This window comes from Octopus bimaculoides, chromosome 3, assembly GCF_046866305.1.
Source record: "Octopus bimaculoides isolate indiv1 chromosome 3, ASM4686630v1, whole genome shotgun sequence".
Taxonomy (NCBI): Eukaryota; Metazoa; Mollusca; class Cephalopoda; order Octopoda; family Octopodidae; genus Octopus; species Octopus bimaculoides.
In genome coordinates, this window is record NC_142930.1 from 5596700 (window position 1) to 5611110 (window position 14411).

The 14411-nt window shown below is 39.3% G+C and overlaps 1 protein-coding gene across 14 annotated transcripts in view; it reads left to right on the plus strand.

The window, feature by feature from the left end:
• LOC106867195 (nucleolar transcription factor 1) overlaps positions 1-14411 on the plus strand; it is a 62457-nt gene that overhangs the window by 22139 nt on the left and 25907 nt on the right. For 5 of the 14 annotated variants that reach the window (XM_014911998.3, XM_089348503.1, XM_089348502.1 and 2 more), the window contains 6 exons: positions 1449-1516; positions 2605-2733; positions 4407-4526; positions 8395-8493; positions 10064-10267; positions 13430-13480. In XM_014911998.3, the coding sequence (XP_014767484.1) occupies positions 1449-1516; positions 2605-2733; positions 4407-4526; positions 8395-8493; positions 10064-10267; positions 13430-13480 (671 nt within the window). Of the gene's footprint in view, positions 1-1448; positions 1517-2604; positions 2785-4406; positions 4527-8394; positions 8494-10063; positions 10268-13429; positions 13481-14411 lie in introns of all 14 variants that reach the window. The other 9 variants (XM_014912000.3, XM_089348506.1, XM_089348505.1 and 6 more) reach the window with 3 other exon arrangements.

A 14411-nucleotide genomic window follows, 5' to 3' on the forward strand; every position in this document is an offset into this window, starting at 1 on the left:
TTGGACCCCCCCCCCCCCCCCCACACACACGTGGGGGTTTTTTTTTTTTTTTGGCGATTTTCATTTTTGACATTGTGTTCTACATGTTCAGGTCGTACGAATAGCCTTCTCGCAACTTGAAAATGAAAATGAACGGCTTACATTTATATTGAAACAGAAAAAGGATCATATGTGGAGTCCCCACCACGAAACTTGATATGCTAGAAATAACAGCTAAACGCGGACAATCCAAATCTTGCATTGGTCCAGATGGACTATATGTAAATAAATATGAAGGAAAAACTGCGCTTTGGCAAACGGGGTTAGGGTTAGGGTAAACCTGACCCTAACCCTAACCCTAACCCAAACCCTAACCAGATTTAGCTGTTATTTCTAGCAAGAAAATAGCCTGCTTGGTGAGGGGGGGGAATTGAAATTTTTCAAACAATTTTTTTTCAGAATCGGAATCTCCATAGCCTAAAACGTGGGATTCCGTAAAAAAAAAAAAATAAATAAGGGGGAGAAAGGTTCAGATTACATATAGTCCATCTGGACCAATGCAATATTTGGATTGTCCGCGTTTAGCTGTTATTTCTAGCATATCAAGTGTGGGGTGGGGGTGTAGGGAAGGGGGGGGGGGTTCAAAAAATTTGTTTAAGGGGGAATCGCATGACCGTGACATATAGAACACATTATCGAAAACGAAAATCGCCAAAATTAAAAAATAAAAAAGTTACAGCCATTTCCCCTCAGTGTCTAATTCCAATGTCCACCAAGATGTATTTTTGGAACTCGTGGTCGCATATGACGGACTCATCAAAGATGGGTGCCCCCACCCGGACTTCGTTTTTTCGTAACTTTCAGATATTTTTTTAATGAGATTGTTTATAAAATACCTTTCAGATGATATCCGAAGCTGATGTGGCGGGGGGGGGGGGGATGGCAGGCGTGCACATATACATACTGACATACATTAAAATTGAATATGGTGTTGGAACTTTGGAACTAGCACTGTGTATGACTTAAAAAAACATGAAGACAAATTTCTGGAGTTTTATAGTGAGAGTGATGCTCACAAACTAAAGAAAAATCGAAAAATACTACAAGGGTGGGAAAGGTGATTATACAGGGTGTCCACAAAGACTGGGTACATGGAGTAAATAAAATCATAGCATAAACAATTAAATATAAGAAATAATAATTTCTTAAAGTATGTGTCAATCCCCATGTACCCAGACTTTGTGAACACCCTGTAGAATGGATTTGACAACAAAGAAGAGAACATATGCCACTGAATGGTTTGTTGGTCATGAAACAAGCTAGAGTATATCAAAGAATTGGGCATTGAAGGAGAGTGTCGGTAGCATGGAAGATGCTTCATGATGATGATGATGATGTGTGTGTATAACTTGTACACAAACCTTTTTACATGTGCACTCATAAATTCTTGTATTTTGTTTCTCAAACAGTTACTTTTTAAAGACTGGTGATATATCAGAAACACAAGACATGTCTTCTGTGACCCCTCCTGCTAATGGTAAGTCATTCACTTATCCCCACCTCCTATATTTTTACAAATCACATTTTTACGGTTTTCAAGTTTGTAATTCTGAATGAATCACATCAGCAATGAGTCATAACTTATCCGTGTATGTCCTGTAAGTTTTTCTGTGTTAACCCTTTCGTTACTGTATTTATTTTGAGATGCTCTGTGTTTCTTTCAATTAAGTATAGCAATGAATTTAGTACAATAACTTAGTTATCATTAAATTTGCCAGTCTGATCTGGCAGTGTTTCTATAACTGGATGCCCTTCCTAACGCCAACCACTCCGAGAGTGTAGCGGGTGCTTTTTACATGCACCGGCACAGGGGCCAGAGGAGGCTGGCAATGACCACAATCGGTTGGTGTTTTTTTACATGCCACTGGCATGGAAGCCAATCAAGGTGGCACTGGCATCTGTCACATTCAGATGGTGCCTTTTACATGCCACTGGCACGGGGATCACAACTACAATTTCCATTTGATTTTGATGTACGTGACTCAATAGGTCTCCTCGAGCACAGCGTGTCGCCCTCCGATCCAAGGTACTTTTGAGTGGGCTGGGACAGGGGCTGGTTATGTGACACTGGTGTAGGTTTCAGCTTTGAACTCACTTTATTTGCTGAGTCTTCGCAGCCACAGCATATCTCTAGAGGTCCCGATTTAATGAAATTATCTTTTATCATTTGGAAAGAACAGTTTCCTAATTAGCACTCTTTAATCAATGCTATGGCAGTCTGTTAAAAAACCGGTTTCTAGTTAGTATGTGTGCGACGTTTCTTTTGTGGTTCAGTTTATTAATGTGCTCAGAATTACAATCTATTCTACACAGTTAAATATTATAGCTGGCACCAAAAGATAGCAATCTCTTTGAGTATATTTCTATTGTATTTTGTTTTCCATGCACTCATTTTATTTTTATTCTTAAAGTTTGCATAGTGTATAATGTATTTGTTCCTACCGTTAGAGTTTAGTCCGTTTCACAGTTTGATTCCTTCAAGAAACTCTACAGTTGTTAACTGGACTGAAGTGAAGATCTTTCTTTCCTCGATGCTTTCCATCAATTACTGTGTTATATTTGCAGTCACTGATCAGCAACTCAATGGTAGTGCATACTTTGAAGACAGTCCAGAGACGAACGAGAATAGTGAAGCTAATGTAAACGATGAGGACTATTTAGAAATGGTTTTAAATGTAGAAAATGAACTTGAAGGTAACAGTGAGCAGATCCAATTGTATCATCAATCAGCGCGTAATCCCAAAAGTAAGGTCTCTAAAAATATTTAGAAATCACAGAAATGGTTCTATATTTTAAGAGATGAGGAATTATGTACATTATTTACATTTGATGGATATTTGTCCTCATCTTGTTTGTTGTTAACACAATGTTTCGGCTGATATACCCTCCAGCCTTCATCAGGTGTCTTGGAGAAATTTTGAACCTGGGCTCTCATTCCCAAGGTAACCCCAAGACTCCGAGTTCGATTCCAAGCAGTGACCTGAATAATGAAAAAGATATAATGATAATAATAGCAACAGCAACAACAACAACATATAAAAATACCTTAGGAATGAGAACCCAGGTTCGAAATTTCCCCAAGACACCTGATGAAGGCTGGAGGGTATATCAGCCGAAACGTGTTAACAACAAACAAGATGAGGACAAATATCCGCCAATTGTAAATAATGTATCACAGAAATGTTTATTATCAATGATGCTTACATCATTTTAAAGTTTGAACATTTATCTATTTTTTTTACATAAATTGCCATTTCGGTTGATGCATTTTTGTAGGTGCTGGGGCAGTTTTTGTATAGCCATATCATACCAGCTCACCACCATGTCGTTGAGGAAGCGTTGAACCTCGTCTTTCATCTTGTCATTGCTGAAGCGTATTCCAGCCAAATGTTCTTTCAACTTAGGGAGCAGGTGGTAGTCACTGGGTGCCCTGTCCAGACTATATATTCAAGGTTCCAATGTAAATAAACACATTGAGGTTTTTGATGTTGCTCTGCAGAAATTCAGAGGAATTAGCAGTTAAGATTTTCAGGTGGAAACAGTTATTCTGTGCAATGTCCTGTACATCACATATTTTGGATCCACTTTAAGAAATTCAACATACATTCCTTCTAAGAAAAAGTTTTTAGCTTAATATTTGTCTAGGTGGTCACACTTTACTATGGAAGATGAATCAATACAATTTTCATAATGTTGAAGATTTACAGCTTTCATAAATTGTGTCTCAGTCATGTGAGAATTGCCCTAAAGCACACGTTTTCGCTCTTGTTCAGACTTTCTTTCACATAAATGTATAGAAAAGAAGAAATTTTAACAAGAAGGAATTATATGAAGGTTTGATAAGCAAACTGTTAAAAAGTATTGTAGAGGTTTATAGGGAGGCAGTTTTATTGATTTATGGGGAAGTTTTATTGCAGTGATTTGTGGGGCAGGAGCAGCTTTATTGCAGAGATTTCTATCAATTTACAGAATGTATTTGAAGTAAGAGCTTGTTAAAAGTTTGCGTTTTATGTTAATGAAGATTTTAGTATTGTAGAAGGATTTCTATAGAAATGAAGAAATGTATAACTGTTGAAGAACCTGACATCTAGCATAAGTTGTTAGTATTTCTGATGACCTCTGTGAGCAATAAGTTTATCGTATCTAGATTTAACCATTATGGATGCCAAAAGGTTTAATGGTAAATGGCAAAACTGCAAGTGTTTGTTAAGGACTTACTTTGTCAGGACATTGGACCAGCTGTTTGTAAAATTAATGAAGGAACACTGAAACAAATGAACTGCTGAAGTTTAAGGAAGATGATGTTGATATACATTATGAAGATGTTAAATTAATTAAGGCATGGTTTGTTGTGTTATTTGGTTCAGATCTGGATAAGAGTAGGAAGAGAAAGAAGAAGAAAAGTAAGAAACATAAGGAACTTCTTGCAGATGAGAATAACGATGATAGTGTTATTGCTGACGAAGAAGAGAATAATGATGACGGCAGTGAGTTGTTGTTGTTTTTTGTTACCTTTTATATACATTTTGAATGAATTGATGTTTTGTTTTTTGTTTTTTCTAATTAGTTACTGTGGTGAGAAGTGTATTCTTTTAGTTAATCTTTTTTTTAATTTTTTATTAGAGTCACTCTCTCTTTTACTCTTTTACTTGTTTCAGTCATTTTACTGCGGCCATGCTGGAGCACCGCCTTTAGTCGAGCAAATCGACCCCAGGACTTATTCTTTGGAAGCCTAGTTCTTATTCTATCGGTCTCTTTTGCCGTACCGCTAAGTTACGGGGACGTAAATACACTACCATCGGTTGTCAAGCGATGTTGGGGGGACAAACATATACACACACATACATATATATATACATATATACGACGGGCTTCTTTCAGTTTCCGCCTACCAAATCCACTCACAAGGCTTTGGTTGGCCCGAGGCTATAGTTAAAGACATTTGCCCAAGGTGCCACGCAGTGAGAATGAACCATGTGGTTGGTAAGCAAGCTACTTACCACGCAGCCACTCCTGCGTCAGTCAACTTTAGGATTATATTTTTGCCACCATGGGTAATAGAAACTAAATGGGTAACCCTGCAATGGACTAGTCTTCTGATCACGAGGAATGTTAGCTTGTTCACTTAGCCAATGGGGTGGCGTCATTTGGATGCTAAAATGATGCAAAGTGCATTGTGACCAGTGAGGTATGACAACATCCAATAGTCTGGTGAATCAGGTGATAGTATACTTATGATGAATCGGATTTAACTTTTAGCAAAATTTCTTGGTGTTTAGTCAAAATGATGAAATGAATACTAATTTCATACAGGAAAAAAATATTTATAAAACTTAAAATGAAATTAAATGAAGCAATATTCAAGAAATATAAATAAAAGGAAGAGAAATTGAAAACAAAATTGTTCTCCTTTTGTATTATGGAAATTCATGCACTCTCCCATCATCATCATCATCATTTAACATCCGCTTTCCTATGCTGGCATGGGTTGGATGGTTTGACTGAGGAGGCTGCACCAGGCTCCAATATGATCTGGCAAAGTTTCTACAGCCGGATGCCCTTCCTAACACCAACCACTCCGAGAGTGTAGTGGGTGCCTTTACGTGCCACAGGCACGAGGGCCAGTCGGGCAGTACTGGCATCTGCCATGCTCAAAAGGTGCTTTTTACATGCCACCGGCACTGGCAACAATCAGGCTCAAATGGTGCTTTTAACGTTCCACTGGCACGGGTGCCAATCAGGTGGTGCTGTCATCAGCCACGACAGCGATTTCACTTGCCTCAGCAGGTCTTCACAAGTATTGTTTATTGTCCAATGATTGAAGGGCTCTGTTCATGCTATATTATTAGCATTAACCTGCACTTGGGAATAAAATTATTTCATTATCTGTATCTTTCAATACATTTCAACACTTCTAAAGCAAATTTTGTTTGTTGACTTTCAACTTAAGTTGCATTTAACGTACGATAGGGTCTTATAAAACTAGATTTATATATCCTAAATTTGCAGAAGAATTTGTCGTGTGGGCAGTTTAGCTTAAAGGTAAAACACTTGATGCATAATCACAGGGATGTGAGTTCGAGTCTCATTGTTGGCTGCCGACAGATTTTTCTTCAAAATATGAATAGTTTATCCTGTTCATGGTATATTATTAGCATTATCCTGCATTTGAGAATAAAATTATTTCCTTATCTTTCAATACATCCCAACACTTCTAAAGCAAACTTTGTTGACTTTCAGCCTAAGTTGCATATATATAGCTACTTAGGGGAAGTCGATATCCTCATTAGGGTTTATATAATCCAAGGTATTCCACTGGTTTAATCTATATCATATAATGCAAAAGTCATATGTTCGGAATTATTGAAATTATGAATATTGGGGGGGAAACAAGAAGAAATGGATGTAATTACTAATTTATTTGTAGTTGATCAAATAGATGATAGGACTGAAGCATCTATGTAGGTTCTTTTTTCTTTTAATTTCTTTTAATTTATTTTTCTTTGAGCTTTCAACTTCTAATCAAATTATTTGTACTGTTATTTTGTTTTTAATGTCATCTTTTTTGCACTCTTTCTTCCTGTTTCTTGAGTAAAACTGTGATGGACTGGCGTCCCGTCCAGCTGGTGGGGGAACACATACGCCATAGAAACCGGGCCCATGAGCCTGGCTAGGCTTTAAAAGGGCGCATAAATAATATATATATGTATATATATCACTCTTTAGTATGGTTGGTGTTAAGCTGGGCATCCAGCCATAAAAACCATGCCAAAACAGACAGAAGTCTGGTGCAGTTTTCTGCCTGGCCCTGTCAAGCATCTAACCCATGCCAGCATGGAAAGAAGATGTTAAACAATGATTATTATGATATATATATCAACATCATTTAAGGTCCATCTTCCATGCTGGCATGGGTTGGATGGTTTGATTGAAAACTGGTAAACTTGGGGAGCTGCACCAGGTTTCAATCTGATTTGGCATAGTTTCTACAGCCGAATGCCTTTCCTAATGCTAACTACTCCGAGAGTGTAGTGGGTTCTTTTTGTCTCACTGGCACCATGACTACGATGTCACTTGGCTTGACAGGTTTTCTCAAGCATGGTATATCGTCCAAAAGTGTTCATCACTCGTCACTGCCTCCAGAAGGCCCAACTTTTGAACAGTGCATTTTATGTGCCACCAACACAGGTGCCAGTTATGTGACACTGGCCTCAGCTGCGACTATGATTTCACTTGGTGGTCACTAGAAAAGCGGAACATTCATGAAATGCCATTTTATATTTTCACAAGAACTGTTTGAGGTAATCAATAAGTGTCACAAAGCATGATATCAAATTAACACTCACAAATGTTCCATAACAGGTGCAGGAGCGGCTGTGTGGTAAGTGGCTTGCTTCCCAACCACATGATTCTGGGTTCAGTCCCACTGCGTGGCACTTTGGGCAAGTGTCTTTCTACTATAGCCTCGAGCTGACCAAAGCCATGCGAGTGGATTTGGTTCACGGAAATTGAAAGACGCACGTCGTGTATATGTATATATATGTTTGTGCATGTGTGTTTGTACCCCCAACATTGCTTGACAATCGATGCTGATGTGTTTATGTTCCCGTAACTTAGCAGTTCGGCAAAAGAGACCGATAAGTACTAGGCTTCCAAAGAATAAGTCCTGGGGTTGATTTGTTCGACTAAAGGTGATGCTCCAGCAAGGCCACAGTCAAATGACTGAAACAAGTAAAAGAATAACAGAAACGACAGATCAGAAACCACTTACCACATGGTTTATTGATGATTTTAATTAATGCTCGTTAGTTTTGCCTTCAAATTTTCCGTTTTTCTAATGACCACCCTGTTGTTGAAATACTGTGTTAGTGGAGAGAGTAGAGACTATTGGGAGAGGGAGTATAGAAGGGATTAGTGTTAGGAGGTCATCGATAAATTGAATGACGGCAGAGAGGGGGGGTTGTATGGTGAGGGTCTAGGGCTCTTCTACGCTATGAGGGTGAATATGGACATATGTGAGTGGAAAGGGGGACAGGAAGGGGGCAATAGACTAGGGTGGCTGAGGGGAATCCTGAGAGAGTGATTGCAGGAAATCATTGTTGGGAAAGGCCGAAAGGGAAGGTGGGGTGGATAAAAGGGGGAAATTGATGAGGTAAAAATGCTGTAGGGGAGAGGACAGTGAGAGAAAACAAGGTAGAAGGATTGGGTAGCAGCAGTGGGAGCAATGAAGGGAAAGAAAGTGGAGGGTGTCATCCACACTTCATTCCCACTGCTCACCCCTACCCATCTGGGATGGGTAATGGGTGGGGACAGTGGGTGAGAGGAGATGGTAATTTATTAAATTGTTTCCTTCAGGTTCAAAGAAAAAGAAAAGAAAAAAGATTAAAAAACATGAATCAATCACAGAGGAAAACGAAGACAGTAACATCGGAGACGTTCTTAACATTGACGAGGGTGAGTTTTTGTTTGTTTTTCTCCATATTTATTTGCTGTAATTATTACTCAGTTTTTCCCCCAGATTTTTAAAGCTTCATTATTAGTAATGGTGAAAGGCAGTGAGCTGGTAGAATTATCAGCATGCTTTGGGTGGTGGAGGTGGAATGCTTAGTGGTATTTTGTCCATCTTTATGTTCTGAGTTCAAATTCTGCCATGGTTGACTGTCAGGGTTGATAAAACAAGTTTTGAGGGGAGGAGCAAACCAATTACACTGCTATTTTATTTTATCATCCCTAAAAGGATGAAAAGTTCACATAGTGTTGTGGAAAGATTCCACCCCACCCACCCAAAGTGACTAAAAGGTGGACCGACTCATTGTTATAAAACAAAGCCCTGTGTGATTGGCAGTTCGTGTTGGTAGCAGTTCACTGTGAGCTTTTGATATAGAGTGTTGAGTCTCGTTTAATAATAACAGTAGTGTGTTGTGTATATACTTTCTTCCCCACTGCTTCAATATATTATATATCCAATACAAGGATATAAAACATTGGCAGAATTTGAACTTAGAAAATTAAGAGCTGGACGAAATGCTGCTAAAAATTTTATCCAGAGCACGAAAGGTTCTGCCAGCTCTCTGTTATTACTGGAAGTAAATGAAAATGCTAACATTTTGTATTTATATCTCTTAGAACTTTCTGTACTTGGTGATTATCTGTCAAATACGGTGAGCTGGCAGAATCGTTAGCAGCATTTCATCTGCCGCTACATTCTGAGTTCAAATTCTGCCAAGGTCAACTTTGCCTTCCACCCTTTCTGGGTTGATTAAGTACCGGTCAAGTACTGGGGTTGATGTGATCGACTATCCACCTCCCCACAAATTCCAGGCCTTGTGCCTATAATAGAAAGGATTATATGCCAAATACACTGTTGAAAGCTGGATGCCTTTCCTAATGCCAACCACTCCGAGAGTGTAATGGGTGCTTTTGTACCAAATATTTGTTTTGTTTTATTTTACATAAATTTGAATTAGTGATTATAAGTATTTGCTGCTTGTTTGCAATTTAGCTCATTAATTAGGATAGATATGGGAACAGGTGTGGCTGTGTGGTAAGTAGCTTGCTTTCCAACCACATGGTTTCTGGGTTCAGTCCCACTGCGTGGCACCTTGGGCAAGTGTCTTCTACTATGACCTCGAGCTGACCAAAGCCTTGAGAGAGGATTTGGTAGACAGAAACAGAAAGAAGCCCATCGTATATACATATATGTATGTATATATATGTGTGTCTGTGTTTGTTTCCCCGCCATCACATGACAACTGATATAGGTGTGATTACATCCCCGTAACTTAGCGGTTCGGCAAAAGAGATCGGTAGAATAAGTACTACGCTTACAAAGAATAAGTCCTGGGGTCGATTTACTCGACTAAAGGCGGTGCTCCAACATGGCCACAGTCAAATGACTGAAACAAAAAGAAATATTATAACTTGTAATAGGCACTGATTGTCGCCATAGGAGAATTATTAGAACCAAGAATACAGAATAGAATTAACTTTTGTGTGTAAAATATGATTGCTTTGTTGTTTGCAGTTGATGGAGTGAAGAAAAAGAAAAAGAAACATAAAAAACACAAAAAGGAGGAGGACGACGAGGAGGAGGAGGAAGAAATATTTTCACATGATGCTGAAGTGAAAATAGAAGGAAGTATGGACGTTGATGATAGTGACTGTGCAATTAGTAGTGATGATGATTTTGGTAATGGTCCTGCTGTCAAAAATAACAAAATTGATGAAGGTGAGTTGATTTTACATTTGAATGAGATAACATTTTTCACTTTGCTGGATAACTGTTTTTAGAGAAAAACTATAGGACTTGGACTATTTATAGTTGAAGTTGTTGTATTAGGTAGAGTTTATTTCAGTGGTAGTGGTGGTGGTTCCATTTTACCTGCAGTTTCATAAATCATTCATCATCATAATCATTTAACATCTGTCTTCCATGCTGGCATGGGTGGGACGGTTTGACAGGAGCCAGCCAGGCAGAAGCCTGCACCAATCAACTCTCCAACATTTATATCAGCTGTTATTATACAAAGATAAGGAGGTGAGCTGACAGAACGTTAGCACACCAGGCGAAATGCTTGGCAGTATTTCGTCTGTCTTTACGTTCTGAGTTCACCAAACGTATATAACAGGAAATACAAGGCAAACTTGGGTATGTGAACAACGAGAGAAACAAATGGAAAACAAGACAAGTAATATAAAGAATGACCCTTCATCAGTTGTCGGCTGTTCATCTACTCCACATTTCATACAATTCATGACATCATCATCATTGTTTAACATCCGTTTTCCATGCTGGCATGAGTTGGACAGTTTGACTGAGGACTGCACCAGGCTCCAATCTGATCTGACAATGTTTCTACAGCTGGATGCCCTTACTAATGCCAACCACTCCTAGAGTGTAGTGGGTGCTTTTTACGTGCCACCGGCACAGGAGCCATTCAGGGCGAGGAGGCTGGCATCCAACCACCATATACATAAAGATAGGCATATTAAAAGGAGTCTGTTGGAAAACACATTTAAATAAAAGGGATCCTTGATAGTTAAAAGGTTAGGAACCAATGGCTTATGTTTAGAATGACATTCTAGGGCATATCTGAGTGGTCAATTCTGGCCAAATTGGTACAAGGTAAGATATTTTGGCTGGGTATGTTGAGGCACGTGGCTGTTGGGCTCGTGATTGTAAAATTGCAGTTTCAATTCTTGGACTGGGCAATGCGTTGTGTTCTTGAGCAAAACACTTCAGTTCATGTTGCTCCAGTTCACTCAGCTGACAAAAATGGGTGATCCTGTGATGGACTGGCATCCCAGAGAAACTGGGAAAGCGGCTCTATGTTCCTTAGGAAGTCATCATCATCATCATCGTCGTTTAACGTCCGCTTTCCATGCTAGCATGGGTTGAAGGATTTGACTGAGGACTGGCAAACCAAATGGCTGCACCAGGCTCCAATCTGATCTGGCAGAGTTTCTACAGCTGGATGCCCTTCCTAATGCCAACCACTCTGAGAGTGTAGTGGGTGCTTTTACGTGCCACCAGCACGAGGGCCAGTCAGGCAGTACTGGCAACGGCGACGCTCAAATGGTGTATTTTACGTGCCACCTGCACAGGAGCCAGTCCAGCGGTACTGGCAATGATCTTGCTTGAATGTCTTGGCAACGATAATCCATTTTGAATGGTTTAAATATTAATGGTTAATCCATTTTACATTCTTTTTTTTTTTGTCATTTTAATTATTAGACGGTAGAAGTTTTGTTTAATCTACATTGTCTCTTCTGCTCTCTGCCCCATTTTGAGTTTAAAAAGACAAAAACCCCATGGCCAAAAAATGTGCATCCCATCATGAAGGCTATGGTTGTCATTGGACAGTGGCCTTGCTGGAGCACTACCTTGAAAGGGTTGAATGAAACAAATCATACCCAATGCTTTTTTCTAAGCCTGGTACTTCTTCAATCATTCTCTTTTGCCAAACCACTAAGTTACAAGGATGTAAACAAACCAACACTGTTTGACAGCCATTGTGAGAGGACGAATACACACACACAACAGGCTTCTTTCAGTTTCCATCCATCAAATCTAATCACAACACTAACTGGCTCCAGTCTATCATAGAAGACACTTGCTCAAGATGCTACGTAGAAGGACCGAACCCGGAACCATGTTGTTGAGAAACAAACTCCTTGCCACACAGCCATAGTGTGGCTATATTTAGTAATTAAACTTTAGTTCTTCAACTAGTAATAATAACATATCAGTGTGCTTGCCCGACAGAGTGTAAGTATCTTGAGAGAAAAGCTGAACATAAGAAGCATCAGTTGTGGCGTGCAAGAGAGACGATTGCGCTGGTATGGACATGTGGTGAGAATGGATGAGGATAGCTGCGTGAAAAAGTGCCACACCCTAACAGTTGAGGGAACCCGTGGAAGAGGTAGGCCCAGGAAGACCTGGGTTGAGGTGGTGAGGCAAGACCTTCGTACATTAGGCCTCACCGAGGCAATGACTTGTGACCGAGACATTTGGAAATATGCTGTGCGTGAGAAGACCTGGCAAGCCAAGTGAGACCAAAATCCAAGGCCTCTGCTAGGGATGTAGCCAGCCCACTTATGCGTACCTTTCCTTCATTGGACACGAAACTCAGCTTGCGAAGACCTGTTGGGGCAAGCGAAAGCAAAATCATGATGGCACCTGTGCCCAGCGTCGCCTTTCTGGCACTTGTGCCCGTAGAAGTGTAAGGACTTTCGAGCGAGATCGTTGCCAGTGCCCCTGGACTGGCTCTTGTGTGGGTGGCACATAAAATACACCATTTTGAGTGTGGCCGTTGCCAGTACCGCCTGACTGGCCTTCGTGCCGTTGGCACGTAAAAGTACCCACTACACTCTCGGATTGGTTGGCGTTAGGAAGGGCATCCAGCTGTAGAAACTCTGCCAAATCAGACTGGAGCCTGGTGTAGCCATCTGGTTTCACCAGTCCTCAGTCAAATCGGCCAACCTATGGAAAGCAGACGTTAAACGATGATGATGATAGATATATATATATATATATATATACATAGTTTGCTTGAAGCATTGTGTATTGTTTGTAAAGAATAAAAAGTTTTGAATGGTACAACAATGCACTGTAATACAGGCAATGGACTATATACCTGTTGTAATTTAGTTACCTATAGTGCGATGCTATTTTGGAATACAATTTCTTCTTCAGATATTCTTAGATTATAGCAGTGACTCCATCTAAGAATATCTGATGAAGGACTTGTATTCTGAAATAGCATCGCACTATAGGTAACTAAATTACAACAGGTATATAGTCCATTGCCTGTATTATATAGTGCATTGTTGTACCATTCAAAACTTTTTATTCTTTACATGTATATAAATATATCTTTTTTATTTTAAGGTCAAAAGAAAGTGAAAAAAGAAAAGGAAGAATCCAATCTTTTGATATCAAGTGAGTATTTTTTAGTTTAACTCCATGGATGAAATATTCAAGGACAGTATTTTTGCTTTTTACCTCCGCCTTAATGAAGACGGAGGTATTGTTTTCAGTTGTGTTTGTTTGTCTGTGGACAAGATATCTCAAGAACTGCTGGATGGATTTAAATGAAACTTTCAGGGATGTTTGGCCTCATGACTGGCACAAACTGATTAGATTTTGGACAAGGATTTTGGATTATTTTTCCTGTTTTTTTACTTAACTTTTGAGAGCAGTTAGGTTCATTTTTAGTATTCTCATTTGTGAGAGCAGTCGAGTTTATTTCAAATATTCTCACTGTGTGGCACCTTGATATGAGTTTGGGAAGATGAAAGCTAAAAGAAGAATTTCATACATGCACATACATATATATGCGTGTTTGTATTTTCGTTTTGTCTTAACATTGCATGATAGCTGTAAATGAGTGTCATTCCAATGTTCTACAAAATCATGCCTGGCCATGGGGAAATATAAACTTGCTTGGAAATAGGTGAGGGTTGGCGTCCAGCTGTAGGTGAAGAATGCCTCGGTTGACTTTGTCCAACCCATGCCAGCATGGTAAAGTGGATGTAGAACAATGATGATGCTACTGGAGAATCACTTAATGTACAGATTCAAGCATTTTTCATGTGAAATGTGTGTGATTTTAGATTTTCTTTTAGGTATTTTTTCATATCATCGTTTCTTTAACTTTTTCCTTTTGAAATCAAACCACGACAGCTTTACATCAATATTAACAACTTAAGACGGTGAAAATTTTTCAATGAGAAGAAATGCCCACAGCAAATTAAAACTATATTATAACCACATGTTGGACTTCTTCATCATTTAACGTCTGCTTTCCATGCTGGTATGGGTAGGACAGTTTGACAAGGAATCGATGAGCTGCATAGTCATCTTTGGTATG